At 43.4% G+C, this 23,428-nt stretch overlaps 1 protein-coding gene and 1 long non-coding RNA gene across 6 annotated transcripts in view; both read right to left on the reverse strand.

Moving 5' to 3' along the window:
• The window catches only part of GALNT17 (polypeptide N-acetylgalactosaminyltransferase 17), a 272,817-nt gene that overhangs the window by 212,823 nt on the left and 36,566 nt on the right, over nucleotides 1-23,428 (reverse strand). For 3 of the 5 annotated variants that reach the window (XM_071816834.1, XM_071816837.1, XM_071816836.1), the window contains 3 exons: nucleotides 21,266-21,354; nucleotides 19,554-19,639; nucleotides 14,844-18,118 (listed from right to left, as the gene is read on the reverse strand). In XM_071816834.1, the coding sequence (XP_071672935.1) occupies nucleotides 14,844-14,970 (127 nt within the window). In that variant the 5' untranslated portion in view covers nucleotides 14,971-18,118; nucleotides 19,554-19,639; nucleotides 21,266-21,354. The remainder of the gene's footprint in view (nucleotides 1-14,843; nucleotides 18,119-19,553; nucleotides 19,640-21,265; nucleotides 21,355-23,428) is intronic. The other 2 variants (XM_071816838.1, XM_071816835.1) reach the window with 2 other exon arrangements.
• Nucleotides 2,201-8,400, reverse strand: LOC136110100 (uncharacterized). The gene is made up of 4 exons (XR_010652576.2): nucleotides 8,209-8,400; nucleotides 5,689-5,861; nucleotides 4,240-4,571; nucleotides 2,201-2,895 (listed from the first exon to the last, which is right to left on the reverse strand). It is a non-coding gene; the product is annotated as an uncharacterized lncRNA (long non-coding RNA).

Here is a 23,428-nt window from a genome sequence, read left to right on the forward strand (position 1 = left end):
GATCTATTTAAAATACAAAATACTGCTTATAAAAGAGATTTAAGGAAGTTGGGCACATGGTTATTACATAATATGACCCTAATGCAAAAAAGAAAAGTCTGAGTAACTCTTAAAAAAGTGAATGTAACAGTTTGAAGCAGCTCCTTGCTGAAGGACAAGGAGAGTAATTTTGGCCCCCCAAGAAAGGAGCAGAACTAAGTCCCCAAAGCAAGCAGGGATGGAGAGAAAAAGCCACAACGCACTTTCTGGTGACCCCATGTTGCTGTGTCCAGTTACAGGACAGCCGGGTGCTGTGACAATAGGAACAGCACACCAGGATAAAGAAACGTGCCCAAAAAACCTGCAGGCAAAAAACAACATAATATCCTCTGTGTTGGAAATAGCATGAGCACTAAAAAATTGAGAAAGCACACACATTTATCAGCCAGCCAAACAGCTCCCTCACACCTGCCAGGAGGATTAACTTCAAAAACTTCCCCAGGTGTGTTGTTGTTGCTGCTTTTCTTTCTATAGAGTAGAACCACACAGTGCAGACTTTGAAGCCCTACTGGCCAACAACAAACAGCCATCACCTGGGAAGTTCACCAACCCAGCTGCAAATCGTCTCTGTTACAGAGGAGAAAGGTTTTCTGCTGCTGGGCTCATGGGGCAAAACTCCTGAGGCTGGAGAGCTGGGCAGGAAAAATGTAATGAAATATAACAAGGGCAAGTGTAGTGTGTTGCATCTGGGCATGAACAAGCCCAGGTTCCAGTATAAGTTGGGGAAGGACCTGTTGCAGAGCAGTGTAGGTGAAAGGGACCTGTGGATCCTGGTGACAGCAGGATGACCATGAGCCCTTGTGACCAGAAAGGCCAATGGTACTTGTGCTGGATTAGAAGGGGAGTGGTCAGTAGGTCAGAGAGGTTCTCCTGCCCCTCTGCTCTGCCCTGGGGAGACCACACCTGGAATATTGTGTCCAGTTGTGGCCCCTCAGTTCCAGAAGGACAGGGAACTGCTGGAGAGAGTCCAGCGCAGCCACCAAGATGCTGAAGGGAGTGGAGCATCTCCCGTGTGAGGAAAGGCTGAGGGAGCTGGGGCTCTGGAGCTGGAGGAGACTGAGGGATGACTCATTCATGGGGATCAATATGGAAAGGAGGAGTGTCAGGAGGATGGAGCCAGGCAAACAACAGTGACAAACAACAACAGGACCAGGGGCAATGGGTGCAAACTGGAACACAGGAGGTTCCACTTAAATTTGAGAAGAAACTTGTTCCTGGTGAGGGTGGCAGAGCCTGGCCCAGGCTGCCCAGGGAGGTTGTGGAGTCTCCTTCTCTGCAGACATTCAAACCCGCCTGGACACCTTCCTGTGGAACCTCAGCTGGGTGTTCCTGCTCCATGGGGGGATTGCACTGGATGAGCTTTCCAGGGCCCTTCAACCCCTGACATTCTGGGATTCTGTGAATCAGCACTGGCTTTTTCGGGTGGAGAAGCACCCTGGAAAAAACCATCTGCCTCTCTTAAACGGGTTTGTGACACTGAACATTCCACAGGGCTCCTGCCACTGGGCTACTTGGAGCAGCAACAACAATTTTCCCTCAATTTCTTTTATTCAGAAAATTTAGATAAATACAAAATGGTAGCTTGCCATAAACATTAAGAAGGTTTGTCAAAACCCCACTCTCCCAATCTGGGTTTCACCAAGAAGCTCAACACCCGCTGCAGTGTTCAGGGTTTAGGTTTTTTCTTTTTTCATTTTTTTTTTTTTCCCACTGTCAGTACATTCCTACCAAAAAAAGCATGAAACATTGTGGCTAAATAGAGGAGAAGAATAAATCAAGGGTATTTATCAGTATTGGGGAGAGAAGATCAGTTTGCAAGCCTAACAGAAAAATTCTATTTTTGCCCAGTGCAGTGGAGTTCTACCAACAGCACACACGCGCTTCTCAAGTGCCAGCCAAAATAATTGCTTCTCTCCTTCTGGGCGGGGAGAGAAATTCCATTAAATAATGAATATTCAATGGAATGATTAATGACGCACTAATCCTTTAGCTAAAAATCTCTGCTCCTTAAAATACAGCGAACACTAGCTGCCAGTTACAAAGAAGAATTAAACGTACCAAAATAACTTGGTTTCCAGAAGTTGTTCTGATCACTTTGGACGTCTATGATGGGAGTAGGACACCATGACGCATTGCGGGCAGACTCTGTGTGTTCTGGTAGGTGTAAACCAGGCAGAAAAACTTGGTTTCTTGCTACTTTCTGGAGCTGCTGCCAGCGTGGTGTGTTCTTCAGGGGACGAGGCAAAGCTCTGAACACCCACACTGCCAGCTTTGGAAACACCAGCCTAAGCAAGTATATGTTGAGGTCTTCTTAGATCAATTGGCTTGGACTGCATTAATCTCTGTGTCTTTGAATCCCCATATGAAAACCATTATCTGCAAGACAGGGGGGAAAAAACACAAACAGAACAACAAACCACGAGGGTTCAATTCGAAGCCATGAGCTGTTTCCTCAAAATCTTACAGTTCTGGCTGGAGTGTTTCCAGTGCAATTCAGTTTCTCCTTTGTTTTCAGGCTTGAGGTGGCACCCAGGAGTTACTCATCCTTCATTTTTTTCTCTCATGCTTTCGAGTTTTCCCAGTTATTCAGTTTTAATTGTGTTTCTTTGACCTCTGAGAAGGTCCTTCCTCATCGGGTCAGGTGAATTCAAGGCTCAATATCACCCTTGGGCTCTTTGTTCCTCACTGAGGTGTTTTCCTCTGTGCAGGAAGCTGCTCCGTGACGTCCAAACAGCTTCTGCAGCCCCACACTGTTCCAGAACACACAGCGGTGCCCACATCACCAACACGTCACAGTTCTCTGGATCCTCAGTTTATTGCTCATGTGAAGCCCAATCTTGTGAAACGACTAAGCACCTACAAAAATAAGATTTTTTTCAGAATCTAGTATTAAAGAGTTGATGGCACATTGTCTGCTCTCTCTGGCTTCATTTTTGACAGTAATTCAGGCAAGTATTTAACGTCACGGGGTGAACTCTTTATCTCCAGCCTTTAGTTTTTCTTCCACTACTCAACAACTACTGCACGAAAGTAACTTTCTTCAGTTTTATCTTCAAAGTTTGGGAACATATTTAGTTCTATATCACAATGACTCTATTCAGATTCTCATGCCTTTTTACGCTCAGGCTGTGAGCAGGCACAGCGCATCACTGATACATCGGGCAAACGCTGCGAAAACACAAGCAACTTATTGTACTTTTAGCTTATGAAATTGCTTTATCATTCCCTAAAGGATATTAAAAAGACATCTCTGCAATGGTTATCGTTAAGTATCTTTCAGGAACAGCATTTCTAAAGCTTCTAGAATGGCTTCGACTCTTGACTGAGTTCAGAAAAGAACGAACTCACACAGAAAAAGCAAAATCAGAGCTTAGAGCTCAACTACTCTGCAGTTTTGCTGCTTTGAACTTTAGTATTCAGCTTGATGATCAGAATCTAATTCTTAGATCATTTTCCTTCCAACCAAAATAGTCTCTTCCATTCTACTCTGTTCTTATTAAAGCTGGTTAGAAAAGTTTCAGCTTGTCAAAAAATTGGGGTGGGGTGGGGGGGGAAGGGGAAGAGCAAGTTCACTGCAATCTTGACAAATGATTGAAAAATTAAGAAAATATGTTTTAAATATTGACTTTTGGTGCAACTAGAAAAAAATCTCCCACTTGTTTCTTTTCATTACAGAAGACATCTAAATGGCTCATATTATTTCAGCACCTAATTATCACATAGACCTTCCCAACATCTCATTTGAGCCAGGGAACACTGTTATCATGTTATGTGCAAATGAAAAGATACCCAAAGACCTTTGGAAAAGGGGGTTTTAAGTTCCCAGGGAAGTCAAGAGCTGACAAAGCCAAGATGCCCAGCATCAAACCAAGAGCCTTTAGCACAAGAGCTCAGTTCGCCACCGCTCTCTGAAGTTCAGGGCCATCACACCGAGCTGACCAGTTCATCAGCACTGCCGTACGTCTGCACCAGCAGAAAGCAGGAAAATCCCCAAAGATCCCCAGCACCAATTTGCAACCTGTCCCTGTTCCAGTTAGCACTGGGGCCGCCTTTCTCGTGACTGTCACAAGGGCAGATCCCATAGTGCAAAGAAAACGTAGACAACAAGTCAATTTGCTTAAATATAATAAATCCTTTCAGGGTTTAGTTTTCTCTCTAAACGCCTGATCTTGCTTCCTGGAGCAATCTGGCCTCTCTTACCACAGAAGAGATCCTGGACATGGAGTATTCCTGCTCTTCTGCTTGGTAAGCCTTGCTCTGAGGACTTTGTAGATGCTACAGCTCATGCTCAAGAATAATTTCTTCTCCTCTGCTTATACCAAGTAGTCAGGTTCAGGTCAAGCCTCAAAGCCTCCTCTGAGCCCATGGGCTCCTCTGGGTGCAATTCACAGCTCATCCCAACAAGCGATTCAGGGTCAGAGACTGAAGATCCAGTGTTTAAGGCTTGGTTGTGATGCAGCCACAGGTGTCAATGGAAAACTGAGACCTGCATTTTTCTTTCCTTGGGAGCTCCTGAAGTACTGCAGCGCTATCTTAAATAAAGAAAACAAACCAAAATTGCTGTGAATTACAAGCCAGTGTGCACAAATACTTTCTGCTTTATGTCTTTTCATTTTTTTGTTTTAGACAATCAAGATATTTCTTGCACTGGATTTGTGCTTAACCTCTGTTACTGTCATACTAGGGCAGTTTTTCTGCTGTGATTCTGAATGGTGGGCTCACCATCTGGAAATAATACACTATTTGAACCTTACAAATCTAAACCTCCCAATAAAGACGTACCACAGATTGCACCAACTGCTTAATGAAAGCCAGTTTGTGTACTGCACCACACTAATTCAATATTATTGATAGGAATAAAGTTTTTTTACAGAGCTTAAAATATGCTTCTCATGAAAATTTGAAGAGGTCTGCATCCCAGCAAAAAAGCAGTACTTCAAAGCACTTCTTAACATTTAGAAACACAAGTAGGTCAGGAAACAGACAGCTGTATGTTTACACATTGAAGTAAGGAATTGAATTTCCCTGTTGGGTGGCCTTTTGTTGTATTATGGGGAAGTCTGCGTATCGACTGTTTTACCAGCTCCCAAAACATACCAAGTGCATGTCTCAGTGGTACCTCATAGCTAAATAAAATACAAGGTGCTGTGTATCCCTGGGGAGTTCAACGAAAGGTGTGGAGGGAAAAAACCACCAAACTGGATTTTACTCCAGCTTTGCTGTTCATTTGTTGGGCATTCCTGGGCTGAGCTGAGTTTTGAGGGCAGTCAGACCCCCAGCTGAGGGCTACAGCTTTACAAGAGCTTCATTCTGCACGTAAATCTCAATGCACTGAGCTGCTCCAAACAGCTGGAGCCTGTGTGGGAAGGGAGATCTTGAGCAGATCTCTCCTCTCGCACACACACTCGCATTCTCTGCTGCCACCTTCGTATCTTTAAGCAGCCCTAAAAAGCACATTGAAATCCTCAGCAATGCTGCTGAAATATTCCCTGCCACCAGCTGTAGTTGGTTAGTTTGGGAAGTGGGGTCCACAAAACCAACAAGCCCAGTGTGGAAGCTCCTGAAAGCAACAATTTTCAGGTTGGAGCCTGTTTTTTATTTCAAATATTCCCAGCTAGGAAGTCATTCAGGTCAAAACTCTACTCCTACCTCTTGTTTAATGTCTGGGTGAAGCTGCTGTAGGAGATTTGGGACGATACAAGCCAGAGTTCGGGCTGTATTATGCTTTCTCCTCAGGGTTATACGTACAGCAAGGACACAGGAGGAGGACCAGCAGCTTCAGCAGGGTCAGTTCTGCTCACTGCAGGTGCTGGACAGTGGAGCTGCGAAGGAAAGCACAACCCAAGGCTGAGTAAGACCTATAACTTGCTCTGTCCAATGAAATCAGCTGTGATTCTGTCCCCGGTTACAAAAGCAGGAATGAAGGAACCATCCCTGTCCCCAAGCACATCCCAGTGCTGTCCCAGGGGGGCACCATTCCAGCCACTACCACACACAAATGTCTCCACAGGCAGCTCCAGCCTGATAAAAGTTGCGAATCTTGATACCTCACAAGTACAAACCGTCTGTTTTCATATGGTCTAAGTAGTTATTGAGTTACCCTGAAGGGATTGTTCTTAGCTTTGAAGATTGCTGCTTTCATTTCAGAAGAACAGCCAGAAAGATTTTCTGTTTTCTTTCCAACAATAGCATTTGTTGTGGGTGACAGATATGACATCTTTAAGGAAGCAGAGAGAGAATTATGTGCTAGACCTTGCCTCTGAAATGCAGCCCCTGAAGGAACATACACCCACATCTAGGGCCCAAGATCCTGCAGAGAAGAGTATTTTTTAATGGAAAAAAGCTGCGCTGAGCCCATCAATTCTCTCTCCTTTGGTCTGTCGCATCGCAGCACCTGGGTGTTTCCCTTGTTCTCCATGCAGAAGAGAAATAAAGCATTAAGAGATAGATTCACTCAAGTTGCACCCACAGTTTGCAACCGTGCAATAAAAGGTGGGTGACCCCAGAATCTTCTGCCTTTTCCTCATCCTGTCGGAACCTCCCGCTCAACGACGGGGATCAGAGCAACGTCCTGCTCCACGCTGCCTCAAAAATCACGTTAAGTGAATAATCAGCGACGGTGAATCAAGCAGACGCCATTCTCTCAGTGCTGTTGCCACTAAGTGCAGGCTCAGGGCTTGTCAGTAATTTTGGCTCGAGGATGAGTTAAGGCCGTTCTCGGCGTTGGTTCTATTAAGGTCTATATGTCTCCAGCAAACCAGTTCCGCAGTGTTTCAAGCTTCCAGCGCACGGCACGTCCCACAGTCATTCCTCCTCACCCCCAGCACCGCCGCACTTCAAACACCAGCAAACATCACACACAGACACCGCAGCACTTTGTTTTCTGCTCTCCTTAACTGCTTCTTTAGCATTTTAAAACACGACGCGCTCATGAAAGCTTGTAAAACTCCTCGTAAAGTTTACTGTGCCACAGGATTATAGAATTTGTCTTGGAACTATGGATAAACAGCTAATCTTGGATCTGTCACCAGAAAGCACTAATATATTTCAAAAAGCTATTAGCCCTTAAACCAAAAGCAACACAGAATTTGATTTGGGGCAACAGGCTATAAAACACTGAAATTGTTTGGCAACTCTGCACTGAGAGCAGGTGGAAGAAGCTGTAAGAGCTCTGGCATTTGTTTTATTCTGCTATTTAAGGCATATTTTACATAGTTTCCAAAATGTGAGCATGAAAACTAACATTAAGTAAGGACACTTGAAAAAACTGTTGAACAATTGATTTACCACACATCTTTAGGAAGCGGAACAGCATTTGTTATGTTACACAAGAAGGCAGAGGAAGGCAGTAAATATTACATATAAAAAATAATAAGCAATAAATAGCCTTTGCATTTTTTTTTTATGGCACCATATCCTTATGGTCAGTGCTGATGGCTCTAAAGCTCCTTAAGCTTCAGATGAGCAATATCCATTTTGTGGATGGGAACACTAAAGAGCACCTATTAATCCTAAATTCCCTGGGTATTTTTGCAGGGCTTTGCACCAGGAACGGCCAGGCCAGCGTGGGATGGCAGGACAGGGAATAAACAGTGTTTGTTTGAGGAATATAAGGGGGAAATCAAATTTCAGAATCTCGTGTGTAAAGCTGAAGCCTAAATGTGTTTCATAACTTCTTTTCCTGGCCTTTGTGAGTCCCCAGTCTTGTTCTTGCCTCTTGCCAACGGCTGCAGGTCATGAAATGGAAAAGAGCAGGAGAGTGAATTTTCTGGTCAAGATGACTTGAAGAGACCAGACAAATGCTTCAGGTGAGGGGTGCAGGAGTTACCTTTGCACAAGGTAGAGGTACTTTGGTTAAATATTTAGAGCGAAGTCATGATAAAGCGACTCAAAGCATTGGAGAAATGGAAGACACAAGCATGATGCAAGGCGAGCCCCGGCTTGTGGCTGTGTGCTCAAATCTGCTGTTAGAGAGAACAGAAATGGCTGATGAAACCGGCTGCAACACTGCTCCAGTGTGGGTTTATTTGCGGCCCAGACAGGGCATTTGTATTTTCTGCACAGAGTGATTACTGCAGAAAGGCTAATACCCAGGCTGATATTTCTCTGGAAAATATTTCTCTGGAAAATGCAATGATTTCTTCCCCACACCCCAAAAGATGCACTAACCTCAAACCTTTTTGAAGAGAAGAGGGACCAGTATCTTCAACAAAGAGTGTTGCTGCTCTTGTGCTTCTGCACCAGCAAGTGTTGGACCTGCAACTTATCAGCGCAGTGGTGTAACTCTGATCTTTACATGAGGCTTTGGGGTCATCTTGAATGGGAAAACTGCATGGATGGGTTCATTCTGACTGTACAAAATTGCATCAAGTAAAAACTGAGCAGGGCACTTCAGAACTACATATATGAAAAACAAACAACAAAACCAAAACACACAAAAAAAGCAAAAATAAAAACCCGAACAACAACAAACCACCAAGAAAAAACAAAACAGAAAAGCTACTCTCTCAGTTTAGCTACTAAGCTGCCTGTAGTTCACTACAGATGAAAGAGGAATCACAGACAGGATCACAAGAAACTACTCAATAGGTTAAATTCAATAGGCTAAGTAGTGCACCGAGCACACCAGCTATCACTTCTCGGGATTAACAGAGAGCAAGGTGCCACATACAAATTGCAGTCTGGCTACAGCACCTCTCAAGATAATTGAAATTAAGGACTTCAGGCCTCAAGCTCACCAGTTACAGAGCACAGCTGGAAAGCCTGGTCTCCAGAGCCCTGCAGGCACCAAATGGCCTTTGGAGTCAGATGTACACAGCAAAAAATGACTTTATTGAGAATCCTGATGCTTAAGCACACCTGGGCCCAAGCACATGGACAGTCCTGTTGAAGCTGGTGGCTCCGCTCATTTAGAGAAAACGTACCGCACCAGGAAGTGCTGGGAGAACTGGGATCCCAAGTGCTGGGGTTTGGAATAAAGCATCTGACTGGTAAAGGCAGGGGAGAAATGTTACTCACACCAACCAATTCAGTGAATAAGAAAACACCATTTCCTAGATTTAATTCTTGTGTTTGTGAATTGCTGGCAAAGATATAATTTGTGTGGATAGTCTTGGCAGTGCAATAGGAACCTGAAGGTACAGATTATAGCTTGTTAATCATTCATTTGCAAATGGCCAAGATGATACCTGTGTATAACTCAAAACCACTTAAGCCCCAGATTTAAAATTTCCCTAGAGTAGCTCACTGAACTGAATCACACGAGTAACCAGTATGTACAAGTCTGGGTTTGAGTTGTCTTGCTCTTGATCTAGTTCCATTCCGGCTCATGAGATCACTTGTGATGAACAGCTACAAGGTCACAACATTAACGTGGACTATAATTCAATCAGGGAAGAAAATAAATTTTGACATACTATATATAAGAGTTAATTTTAACTAAGTTAATGTTTAAAAAATGGTTATTCAAATGAACTCTAATAACTTGATAGAGCTGCTTATAGAAATGACAATTCTCTAGCTCATATTAACTGATCATACTGAGGCTATTCATGGCTATTATCTATCAATTATTCATGAACCTTTGACAATTAGACTTGGTGTTAAAAACCACTCATCATGCAAAGCAGTTTTCTGTAAAATATCTGAATAAGCACATCAACTGACCACTCAAAGAAAACAGTCTATATACCTATAGCATGGGTGGTCCTACACAGAAATGAGCACAGAAAGGCTAAAATATTTCTGTGCGTAGTTGATTCTGCTGCTGAACAAGAGCATGCCTGAATCTCTCTTTTTTGGTGCAGGGAGTCTGGAAAGGATCTGTGTTTAAACTCCACCTGGGGTGGGATAATGAATGGTCTTTCAGCTGCATTAGCAAGGAGGAAGGCTTGTAGGCAAAGCTTTCAGCTTTTCTTGTAGGTGTAGCTTATTATTACCAGAGACTATGCTGAGGCAAATAAGCCTCTTGATGTGGTGTTTCTCTGAAAAAAAGTTTTCCCTGCTCCTTTAAAAAGCTGCCAGCGCCTGGAACAACTTTATGTATATATTTATGTGTATATGTAAGTATTCTGTTTAGAAAGAATGTCTTCGTCATGTTTTCCATACTGATCTACCTTTCATCTGCATCACCAAGGGCACTTTCACAAGACCAAGAGCCTTATCAGGGATCTCATGTGCTACCGCTACCTGAAGCTGAACCCCCAGCAGACGGATCTTTTTCATTTCCCCAGCAAACAAGCAATGATATCGGCTTGTCCGGGGGAGAAGAGTTAAATTTCAAGGGAAGGTAAGAACACCTAGGCAAAGACAAACAAAAGGACAATTTCATAAGGTGTCATTAATAAGTGACAGGTCAACCTCTCAGATATTTTTCCCATATGGTCCTTAAATGAAAACCTTGCTGGGCTCTGCAATTGGTGGTATATAGCTGGGGATCAAGGCACATTTGAAGGGAATACTGGAGGCTAAGAAATGTAACATCACTCACCTTCAATATAAGCCATGGCTATAAAATGCAACACTTTTATGGCATATTAGATATAAGGCACTTAGGTACACCGTGAAAGCCATAGTTCTTCACTCATTATCTGGATTTTTGTTATGGACTATTATTTGACATCTTTATTTATACTAGGTAGCGCTCTACCTAGTAAAGCCCATTTATACTCCTGGAACTGATCACGAAGTAACTTTTAACAGGTTATGGATAAGAGCAGCAAAGCGTGGTCTTCTGTAAGGGTATCAGGTGCAACGCACCTCTAGTGCATCCATTATAATTACAGTGGTTTACCACTTGGCAGCTTTAACCCTCTTCCAAATCCTGGATCCGCATGACTCCGTGATTATTAAAGAGCTGCCACACTTGTCAGCAGCCTGAGGGTTCACGTGCTGACTCCAACACCAGGTGGTATCTGCTACCTACCGGCGTTTACAGCACATCTCCAGCCTAGACCCATAGAGGTCACAGGAGAAACTTCCACCAACGCAGGAAAGACCAACAGCAATCCCTATAATTCCACATTTCATGCCCATGGCTCAGAGATGCACGAGGGCAATAACATCACAGCTCTTCAGAGTGAACAGAAACTGACACCAACAGGAAAGGAAGATTTTAGTACCTCCCTGCCCACCCCTACTTGGGTAAATCCTGATCTGTTAATGTCTAAACCCATCAGAAGCAGACTTGGGTGGTCATTTATGAAGAGTCTGTGACTGCAATGTCTTGGTTCTGTTCAGAGCAGAAAGCGTGAGGCGGGAGCTACACCTGAGGCAATCAGCCCGGGAGGAACCTCACAGTTCAGCACAAATCCCTAAAAGAGCAGCATAATTCAGACATTATCAAGTACTTGGTTTTGATCTGCACAGTTCATGTATGTATTTGTCTCGTGCATGTTAACTTGTCCAAGGTGGTTGAATATTTTCTTCTTAATTTGCTGCTTCGCCTGCCTGGTTCTCTCTGTGGCTTTACATACTCAGAGAATGCTGAAGTCCAAACCAGTGATGCCACTGAACACCCAACACTGTTCAGCTACCCCTGTAACCCCAGGTAAACCCCATTTTTCACCATCACTTCAACAGCTTCCTACTGCCACAGAGCACTTCACAGCACAGGGAACGGCCTCCTGGTTCATCAGCTTGAACTACCTATTAAATTCTCTCATATCGGCACTTTTAGTAAAGGATCATGCCTGTAACATTAATTAATCTGACAGACTAAAGCGGGGCTTCTTGGACATCAAATCTTCATTTCTTAACAATGTGCTGAGATCTCCCAAGCATCATATAGTGAGAGTAGGAGAGTCCAGCCCCAAGATTCTTCATCCAGACCCTCCTCCTCCCCAAAAGGCTCTGTCCCCACGTGAAACCTGAGAGATTTTACTTGTTTCAGTTGCAGACGCTCCACAGGGACAAACCCATGATTTGAATAACCAAATCCCAAAGCTTTTTCTGGGTGTTTTTGTTTGTTTGTTTTTTAATTGCCAAGCCCTTTATTATATATACAGTGTTACTCACTGACAGGCTCAGGGAATTACTGGGAAAAGGAAAACAAATCTATAAGAAAACAAGATACTTTACAGAGATAATAAATTAGGGTAACAAATGCTGAGATCGCACAAAAGTGCTTTCCAGGAAAGTTTAAGTTATACTGTATTATTTATGACTTCTAAAAACATGAGGCAGAGAAAGGTTCTCACTCTTCTCCCCAGATCTACATTTCCTGATGAATATCACCAACTCAAACCATTGAAATATTTCTGCAAGGAGAGTCTGGGCTTTTTACCTGGGGGTGCTGGAGTGGCAGAAAACAGCAGAGTCCCTTGCAGTGCAGTGACCTCAAGTGTTGAAGCTTTTTAGCCCGGGGACCGGGGGACGTGGCAAGGAGGGCTGGGGACAAACAGCAGCACGCTGGGACATGGTGCAGCAGCATCAGCAGAGCTTGCAGTCGATATACTGGACGCAGACAACAGCCTGGATTAGCTTGGCAGCCACCGCATGTATTAATTTCTGCAATATTGTTCCTGCATGCAACTGGAAAAAAAGACAATAAAGGCCAAAACCACCAACCCTATGTCAACGCTGCGGCAGCGACCTTTTGTAGGTGCCAGTGATGGCATCAAAAGTTCTTTACGGAGAGAGTGATCAGGCATTGGAATGGCTGCCCAGGGAGGTGGTGGACTCACCGTCCCTGGAGGTTTTTAAACTGAGATTGGACATGGCTCTTAGTGCCATGATCTAGTAAATGGGCTGAAGTTGGACCAAGGGTTGGACTTGATGATCTCTGAGGTCTTTTCCAACCTAGCCAATTCTGTGATTCTGTGAAAATACATGCCATATGTTCATTAAATTTATTGTTTCTGCTGAATCACCCACATGTTTGCACCACAGTTTCTCATAGATTCACACAGCCTCATTTTCTCATGTATCAACAGTGATATTTTGCATCAGTTCTTGAAAATTAGTGCAAATCATATTTTTTCTTTTCCCTCCACACTTCAGAGGAAAAAAATGAGGTGAACAAGGGAAACTAATAAAGCAGCGCCAGAAGTAACTCAGCAGTGACCCACTGCTTGGTAAGAGAGAAGCAGAAAGGCAGGAGACGAAGTCCCCAAGGCCACTGTCCAGGTGACATCTCGTGCACCAACAGGCCAACCTGCCCCTGAGTTTTGGGCACAGTGCTGCAGAAGGCTCGTGCTGCGCTGCCATTCGAAAGAAAACTCAAGCATCAGATAATTTGAGCCAACTCATGGCACTCACAGCACTGCACATTTATCCTTTTCCATGTAAAACAAAACTGTGGAATCTGTTTCTCCAAGCCAAGCTTCTCGTGACAAATATAAAGCTACGTTAAAATATTTGGCAGCTTCCCTCTCCTCCAACTGAGCATAAGAATAAAATCATCTGGGACAGTCAAGCTAAGAGCTAAAGCAAAAGGAGATGTGCAATTATCCAGGCTAGTCTGAGGCTACAGAGGGGTGGTTATGTTCCTATTTCCCCCCTCTTGAGGACTTAGACTAGCTAACATACTCCAGAAAATACAGCATGAAGTTTACACTGGGAAGATGTTTTGGTTTGGTTTTTACTAACATTAACTACCATTAGAATCTTACCACTCTCTTTAGCTGTAGCCCCGCAAAAATTAAATCATACACATTCACTTTTGTGACATCTAAGCCTTCAATATCAAAGTAAGAGTCTTTTAGAACATAAAACAGCATTTCAGACATCACAGCTTGATATAATATTTTGATTTTTTTTTTTCTTGTGATGGCATCTGTGTATTTACAAACTGGCAACACACCACAGTTCCTAAGGGAGCAAAACTTATTTCCTCAACTAATCTCCTTATTGAGACAGCAGAGGAGATCTTAGCAAATATGCTGAGCTAGAAAAGCTTTCATCCCTGAGACAAAGCACACCAAACTCTGATGTGCTACACTCATTAAAGTTGAGAGAAGTATGATCTGTCCTGCCAGTTTTGACAACAAGAATATTCCAAGAAGTTCAAACCTGCATTTAAAGCCCCATCCAGCTGTACGTGAATCCTGTCCCAAAAAATGGGGGATACAAAAGCATCTGGACACAGACGCATCAGCCTCCTGCTCCTCAGCAGGAGCATCCTACACGTGCAGATAACCTGCCCAGAGAACCACTGCTGTAATTTACCTTTATCAGAGCCCAGACATGAAACAAAGCTCTGCTCAACTTCAGTTTTATACTCATCACTGGAATTATGTTCACAAAGAAGCAATTCCTTAATCCCAGCAGAGGCAAGCTCTGAGCAAATCATGTACATATAAAACAGGAAGAAAAACTGATCCTCGACACAGGCTAATTGACTCATGCAAGGCAATGTATATCAGGCAACAGCAAATCTGAGTCCCAGAAACCTTAGGCTGAATCTCTGCATCCTCTTCTCAGTTCAATCTCTTATTAAAGTTGAGGGAAATTCAAATAAATAAGAGATTCAGCAACTGGCTTCTCATCTGAAGTTCAAAAATCCACAGTTATTTCTCCAGAGGAGTTTCTCCATATCTGATTGCGAGGTTGTTTCAAGCAGGAAGGCCGTATTCCTGGGTTAGAAACCCCAAGTGGGAATTTATGTGAACGTCAAGCAATCAGAGCGCTGCAACGCTGGTTGTAATTAGCAGCACTAGAGTGTACTGCAAACACCACCATGTCCCCTTCAGTGTCCGCTCTTCTTCCCTATGAGATGCTCCCTGGGGAATTAATAAACTGAGCAAAATACAACCCTGAATTCATATTTGTGTTCAGAATGAGAGTCCCTGGGGAGGAAAACCCACCTGAGGCTGGAAGCTGCAGCGGTAAGGGAACCCAGCTCCTCCACTGGATTGGAGCCAGTTGCACCGAAAGGTCAGCGCCTTCTGCTGCTGGGAGCTCTGTTGTAGGGGAGAGACCTGGTAACACCATCACAATCAGCTGCCAAGTGCAGGGGCTTTCCACACATCATAGGCGGTCAGATGGTTTCTGCTGACTGAGGTCAGATGAAGAGCCAAAGGAAAAGAAAAACTAGAATCAGAGAAAAGAATCATAGAATCATTTCAGTTGGAAGAAATGCTCAAGATCACCAAGTCCAACCATAACCCAATTCTAGCATTGATCCATGTCCCTGAGAACCTCGTTTAGACACCTTTTAAACCCCTCCAGGGATGGTGACTCCACCACTGCCCTGGACAGCCTGTTCCGATGCCCCACAGCCCTTTGCGGGAAGAATTTTTTCCTAATAGCCAATCTAAACCTCCCCTGGTGCAACTTGAGGCCAGGAAGCATGGAAGAATAAAAACAAAGGGTTAAGAATTGCAGTGCTGGACTCTTCTCAGTCCTTCTCACCTGCGCCTCCCTGGCCCTGTGCCTGGCACCTTTCTCCAGGAATATGGTCCTGTTCATTATGAACAGCCTCTGGTTACTTACAATTTCCCCAGTTCTGAACTACAGCTGCTTGCTCCAGTTGAGACCTTTTTCATTTGGAGTCTAAGTTCCTCAGAATCCCAGAATGTCAGGGAGTGGAAGGGACCTCGAAAGCTCATCCAGTGCAATCCCCCCGCTGGAGCAGGAACACCCAGATGAGGTTACACAGGAAGGTGTCCAGGCGGGTTTGAATATCTGCAGAGGAGAAGACTCCAGAAGCCACCATCATCTCAAAACATGCTACTCATCGAATCAAAGATGCCATCGCACAGTGACGATTGCCAGCACAATGTGTTCATACATAGTCCCCTTACCTAAATGACAAGCTTCTTTCTGGAGCAGACTGCGCTTCCAAAGATCCAGGTGCCTCTCTCAGGCCCCTGATACAGGGCCCACTTCACCCTCCTTTCCAGATCAAAGAACTCTCACAGGTCTGAGGTACCAGTTCAGGCTGGGATGAGTCTGACCCAGTAGCCAACAGGGAGGCAAGTATGGATGTGCCAAGTCCTGGTATCCCTGGGTGTTTTTAGCCCCTAATTTTTCCCAGTTTTCCATTGTCTTGAAATACTTCTGTACCATCATGACACAGAGTTGCTGCTTGCTGTTAAACAGATGTTGCCACTTACACCTGCAGAGCTGACCTCTAGATGTGGGTGTGCTTTGTTTTTAAAGCATTTGTTCCTTTTGAATGGAAGTCACTAAATTAAAGCAAGGTACTTCCCCCACCACCACCACTTTCAGAGTATAATAGAACACAAACATAAACCAAAGGATATTTAAACACCTCTTCCAAATCAAGTAAAAACCCATCCATCTTAATAGCAACCCAAACCAATAGCTCTTCCTACACACTATGAACACAGCAGATGTTAAAAAGCTGTTTAATCTTCTTTAGGTAAAAAAGCTGTGGCTTTCAAATGTGTACAAAGAAGGTCAGAAAACTAAAATGCCTCAAAACAGTTTTGCTTGGGGCTAATGGGATTCAAAGTGACCTCTATAATTTCTTAAGTTCCTGAACTTCATTATGATCAAGCTCTCCTTCCCTTTTGATGTGTTTAACTACACACAAGGTGGGTGTTGCCTTCAGCGTATCTAAAACTTTTAAGCATTTTTGATTTATTCTCCTTGAAAAGTGAGTGTACCTGAGGCTGAAGCTAACGACTGGAGATCCATTGAAGTGCAGATGTACCATCATCACTTTTTCAACCCCATCACGAGGACAGCTTTACCGTTTCCCCCGGATGTTCAAGAAAAAATGCTGCAACCCCTCAAAGTCCAAAACCGCACAACTATTTTATAAAAGTTACTGTTCTTAGAAAGTTGCCTCTTGCTTTACAAGAGGATTTTGCACCTTTACACTGGGTCATTCCCAGCTTCTGCACCAAAACCTCAAGAAGCTGATTCCCTTCTGAACACAACATTGTTCTACCGCTACCAACCTCAGCGGAGTCGCCAGAGACCAGCACAGGTTTTTAGCAGCAAAACTTGCAATTAGAGCTCTTTTTACACATCCGTCTTATCTCCTAGAGGGATGTGTAGCTTTTAGTATTTATTACTATCATTCTGAATAAGACCAGGCCATTTTCTATAAGCGCATATACAACCCATTACTTTTGATTTTGTGGCACAGATGTTCTTTGATGCAATTTAGTACATCTCTCCTGCAAAAAAAAAATACAATCAATGATTCATCCAAGTTCAATTCAGTCACTGATGGAAAGAAATGCTGACTTCCTGTATTTAGGCCTGCACTTAAAGTTCAAAACCACCAACACGATATATTTTTTTGACAGCATGAAGGGAGGGTTTGCCCCCTGCCTAATCCCCTCTAATATTATATTGTTGCTCACCTTCACTTGAGATAGACCAGACAAATATTCTGCATAAGAGGTGGAAAAAAGCAGTGCAGCATTTGACTCGGGTGCAGAATATAACATCACAGACAGCACAGGACAAAGCCAGAGATAACTGAGTGCTCCTGCAAAATACATTGCATCTATAGAATAAGGGCTTAATGCAGGGATGGCTGCAAGAAAAATTCTTATCTTCAACAGGCCCTAGGCAAGACCTTGAATATTTAAGTAAATATCAAAGAAGTTGCCTTTCAGGATCCACTCTCTGTTCAGCTGGCTTGTCCTTGTGATCTGTCAGCACACAGCTAAAACTAATTCGAGAGAGATGTATAGAGATCTATTGCACTAATTGGCAATTAAGCAGGGAAATAGGGTAGCGTTTGCCAGGCTATGAAACACAGACCCACTCCAAAGACAAGGCAGGTTAATTATGGGGCTTATTTTCAACTTTCCTTATACTCTCTAGTGTGCAGCTTTAACATGAAGACAATTTCTCCCCACATCTTTACCATGGAGCAAATGACCAAGCCAACCTTTTATCCTGGCATTTGCCCCAACTTCCAAAATCTACAGAACAGTTCTGGGGTTGCAGGTTGGGCTTATCAGCCAATGTCATTTACATCAATTAAGCGAACACTTCAGACTGATAAAGGCAGTCACACATGCACAGCAGTGAGGGATCTCTAGTGAAACCATGGCAATATTACCTTTATTTACATCAGAGTGTCCCAATAGAGCTCAGGTGGTGGCTCATGGGCACTGCTGGAGCTTCACAAGTAACCAAGTCCTCACCGCACCTGAGGAGGTAAATAGGTTATTCTTGTAGCATCGTACCATCTGCTTTGATGTAGATTTGTAATGGTACTGAGAGCAGATTTTAAAGCGTTGAAGATTTTATAAATGTAACAAATGACGGGCTTTATAGCGTCCCAGAGCTGGAGTATCCATGACAACTCTCTGCTGTGCCAAGGGACTTTCAGCCACATGCTGGGAAAGTCACTTACAGCCTGTTTTCCATATGATGCAGTGAGGTCCTGGTGGGTTTTTGTCCTTAATCCCCAAAGATTTCACTGCCTGCAGGTGTAACAGCAGACAACACCCTCAGCTGTGGGCTTCCTTGGTTTCTGCTGGCACCAAGCACGGTTACAGATTAAAGATCTACCTATCAGATTGCTCCCAGTTAGCATGTACAACTAACTGTCATGAAGGAAGCCCAAATAACCCACTTGGTTTAAAACAAAATGAAACAAAACAAAAAACAAACCATATACAAACAATAAAATCCCACCCAAATCTGTTTTCACTGTATCAGCTGAGGAGTTCAAGCAGTAAAGACCTCCAGCAGACAGAAAAACTTGGATTATCCAGACATCGCATATATCACTTAAGCACACCAATATACGTACCCCCAATGCCTTTTAGAAACAGATTTTTCTGCCCAAGTACTGTCAAACTGAGTGGTGTGGCATATCCATCATGTTCTTATTCACTCTTTCCCTACAGAATTATTCTTTATTCTGTCTCATTAGATGATGAGCGCTTAGGAGCACATTTGAAAAATCTTCTCTTGAAAATTCTCGTGACACAGCCCTGGGTCAGACCACAACTTCACAACTTCGATCCATTACTAATTCTGTTTTCCAGAGTGATCTCACAGCACAAGCCCCTGCCCTGGCCAACTACAGCTGCTGTTGCTGCTTGTTACTGTCAAAAAATGAACACGAGGGGCCTCTTCCCCCCCTAATTTCCCAATAGTGAACATTAAAGCATAGTACACAGCCTGATTCTCTTTCTGTGATTAACTGATGTTCCGAATGTGCACGATTGATTTGACCACATGCATTATTTATGAGTTTTTCCCTTTTTAAAAATAAACCCTTATGGGTTTTAGGATTGTCAGCTGTCCTGGGGACTCAGGGCTGTACTGTTTGGTGCAGGAGCCCCGGCCTCCAAGCTCCTAACTCATCACTTCAGTATTTACTAAATTCGACACACAGAAGACCCAGTGAAGCCCGTGGAAGCAAAAACTCGCATTCTTAAATTTAAACCTTGCTCTGCAACTGCTGCAGAGTATTCAATGCATCAGAGATCCAAGTTTCAAAAGATTTAAAGGCTACAAGCCACACTGGCCTGATCCTCACTCTGCAATGTGCACACAAAAGAGGCCACACGGCTCCAAAGAGCAGGGTGCTGAGTGTGTGTAATGTCCTGCTGTACACCAGGTTTACTCACCAGACAGACAGCAGAGCTGCTGCTTCTCCTTGAACCAAGAAGCTTCATCTGAGGAGACACAATCTCAAATGATTCTGGTACGGAATCTGAAAGAAATGTGATGAAGTTTAGAGGAGAAGTAGGATAGCGAGGCTCCTACAAAGCAAACACGGGGCTCTTTTCAGTGCAGGTCCCCAGAGGTTGGCAGGAATAAAAGTCCCAGGAGACCGAAGTGACCAAGCTCTGCTTGTTTGTTCTGTGTGATGGGGAAGAGGTTAATTAGCCAGCAACACAACCCAAACCACTTGCACTGCATGGAAATCCGCACAAGAGCAGCACGGCAGTGTTCGCAGCCCGTCACACAACTCACTCGCAGGACAGACCTCCAGATAATTTACTGAGTCACTTTTGCTTCTTTGTCAGTGAAGTTACAGAATATGCATAATGTCCATGGCCAGTTACCCAAAAAAAAAAAAACTCCAACCAACCAAAAAACCCCAACCAAACCCACAAACATCCAACAACCAAGTTTCCCAAATGCTTCGCAGTTGCCACTATTTGGAACCCTGAGGTTCTCTGCAGTTCAGCAACGGCTTACAATAACAACATAAAAGCATTATGGAAATCTGGTTCACAACAAGACAGTGCAGGAAAAAATTGTATTCCTACCAGATCTAATTTGATTAGCATTTCTATACAGAGTGCTCAGTATTTTGGACAGAATACTGCAAATAATAAGTTGATGTGCTTTTCCGTTCTCAAAAAAGCCCATAAGCTTGGGCATGTTTCAAAAAGTTCGGTCTACTGAGTAAGAGGCTTTCCACACTTCTCAAGTTACAAATTAATGAAAACCAGAAACAAAAATATTTTTAAAAAGCCTGAAATCCTTCCATGAAGTTGAAGATTATCTTGGAACGTAAGTTTTAACTAATAAGCTCTTAGAACCCAAATGATACTTTTTAATAAACCTTATAATTTGAAATTGTTACGACTTAAGGGAATTTTCTAACTGGGATCCAAGCATTTTAAAACGGAAATAAAGAGGCGAGGAAAACGATAACAGAAATTAATAAAGGGAATTAAACAGAGTCAATTGAATGCTTTCATGTTCAGACTAATGCAAGGTCTGTATCCAACAAATGTGAATGTAAATCAGAAAATTTCCTTTATGTACCTACGCTCCTTAAATCTGTAGGTAATTGATTTCATGCATTTTGCATCTCTATTAGGTTACAGTTAACAAAATGTTAATATAAATAAAAGCTATGACTCCAGTAATGACTTCACTAAAAGTAAAATACAATGCGAGCGTTGTAAGTGATCTTTCTTGCTGACAATATTGAATTTATACTAAATACTGAAGAGAGTTTTGTATATCTACTGGGATGTGTCTCTGCAGAGGAGTTCGGACAACTGGGAAACAAAGATGTATCACACAGACCTGAATTTATCCTTTTTTATTTTATGCTGCCTGATAGCATGGAATCAACTGAGAGGAGGTTGCTGAAGGAGGGAAGAGCGGAGCTGTGGCAGGAGACTGGTTGGATCAAGGGAAACGTTATTCCCCAAATTCCGGGGAGAGAACGTTGAAGAGAACTTATCCATGGCTGTATGATTTGGCTGCACGCTTACTCTGCAATCCTACTGGTTTGCGTGTGGAAGTTGCTCAAGTTGTCTTACACAGATGCTTTCTCTAAGTGTGCTGAGCAGACATAAGTGGTTGTTGCTCTTACCCTGCAGCAGAACTGATGGAGCCGCCAGCGCTGGGTTCCTCCCGCAGCACCGATTTGGGACTCGTCACACGTCTCTGACAGCCACAGCGCTGAGGAGCAAAGAGACAGGTCTGAGACACAATCATAGCTAATATGTAATTAGCTAATATGTTCCCACTTGCACGTGACACCTCGACTTTAAAATAGAGCACCAGCCATGTTATCAGTACTTAATCTTGCCATGAATGTCCAAGTCACTCATCACCTCCTGCCGTGCCAGAAAGGATTGTCTGCTATAGGCTGTTATTCCTTGTCCGTTCTGTTTAGTTTTAAGACGCGCTGTTGGTCAAGTACCCCTCTGAGGTTCTGCACACACAGTGCAAAACATCTCACTGCCAGGAATGTTCTTCCTCACATTTACTACATACCTCTCGAGTTTCACCTTCCTTCTGGCTTGAGTAATCCCTCTTCATATTTTTGTTCTTCAAATATTTATAGTGTATTATGTTCCATCCCTCCGTCACCCTCAGCACCTTCGAGTAATTTTCCTTATTAATCAAATCCTTCAGGCTCCTGTTAATTTCTTAGCGACGCTTCTCTGACCATCTTCTCAATTACAATAACTGTGCGGTGATGAAGTAATCAGAATGTAATTTATTTTGGGTGCACTTATGTAAATACATTATAGAGAAGCACAGCCAAGCGCATCAAGCAACATTCATTTAGACAACGCGCTCAGTGACCTGCACTCCCACGAAACACTGGAGTTTTTGCACATTATTTGCAAATCATCCCCAGTTCAAGTGTCTGTCTCTCTGGAGCGGTTACGTCTGTCTCTCTAGGGTTGGACTTATGTCCCTGGACCAAGAGACTCCTCACACATCCCCTCTGCAATTCAGCGTTCAGCACCTTGTTCACATTTGCAATGGCTCTACCCAGGTTGTGTTTCAAATGCAGTCACCTGGAATTCTGCATGCACAATAAAATACAAATGCACTCACAGATTACAAGGGTTGATCGAGAAGGATGAATGAGAGACTGAGTATTAGTAAGGAAAACAAAAATCCAGACAATAATACCAGTAAATTCAAACCAAGGTCATTTGAATTTATGCTAAGAATGGTCAGTTGAATGCTTTTATGTTCAAACTAATGCAAAGCCAATATTTTATAGGCTTACAGGCAAATCAAATTTAATACATGCACATTTCTTGAATATATAAGGAACTGTAAAATAAAGTGCCATGCTTCAAGAAATAAAATCCTTATTGATATTGTTACTGCAAAACCATTGCTCTTCAGTAAGATCAATCAAGCCAAAGACAAGATCACAGAATCCCAGAATGTCAGGGACGGGAAGGGACCTGGAAAGCTCATCCAGTGCAATCCCCCCATGGAGCAGGAACACCCAGCTGAGGTTCCACAGGAAGGTGTCCAGGCGGGTTTGAATGTCTGCAGAGAAGGAGACTCCACAGCCTCCCTGGGCAGCCTGGGCCAGGCTCTGACACCCTCACCAGGAAGAAGTTTCTTCTCAAATTTAAGTGGAACTTTTTGTTTTCCAGTTTGCACCCATTGCCCCTTGTCCTATCACTGGTTGTCACCCAGAAGAGCCTGGCTCCATCCTCCTGACACTCACCCTTTAGATATCTGTAAACATTAATGAGGTCACCCCTCAGTCTCGTCTTCTCCAAGTTAAAGAGCCCCAGTTCCCTCAGCCTTTCCTCACACGGGAGATGCTCCACTCCCTTCAGCATCTTTGTTGCCCTAAGATGAGAAGAGCCAAGAGCACTGTTTACAAGCTCTCAGTCAGACGGGGTCTGACAAACCCTTCTGGACCAAACCATGCTATGCAGTTCGAGTCAATGCCAACTGTTCACCATTTCACTGCCTAAATACATGTACTTCCCCCCAACACACCTCCCCCTGCATTTGTTTTCCTCCTCAGTGTCTCTGCACATGTTGGGCTCTCTCTGCACTGTGCACAGGTCACATTTTTTGGACAGGAGAAATTCCAGTGTAGCACTAGGGAAGTATCTCTTACATGCAGAAGTTCACTGAGTTTTCCCCATGGCCCACAGCTCCTGGAGCCATTTCAGTTTCTGGTTCTCAGGAGCTGAAATTCTGCATTCTTGCTCATGTACTTTCTTAAGCTGTTAAAAATAAAAATATATCACATGCACCAAAA

The sequence above is a fragment of the Patagioenas fasciata genome, chromosome 19 (assembly GCF_037038585.1).
Source record: "Patagioenas fasciata isolate bPatFas1 chromosome 19, bPatFas1.hap1, whole genome shotgun sequence".
In the NCBI taxonomy this organism is placed as follows: Eukaryota; Metazoa; Chordata; class Aves; order Columbiformes; family Columbidae; genus Patagioenas; species Patagioenas fasciata.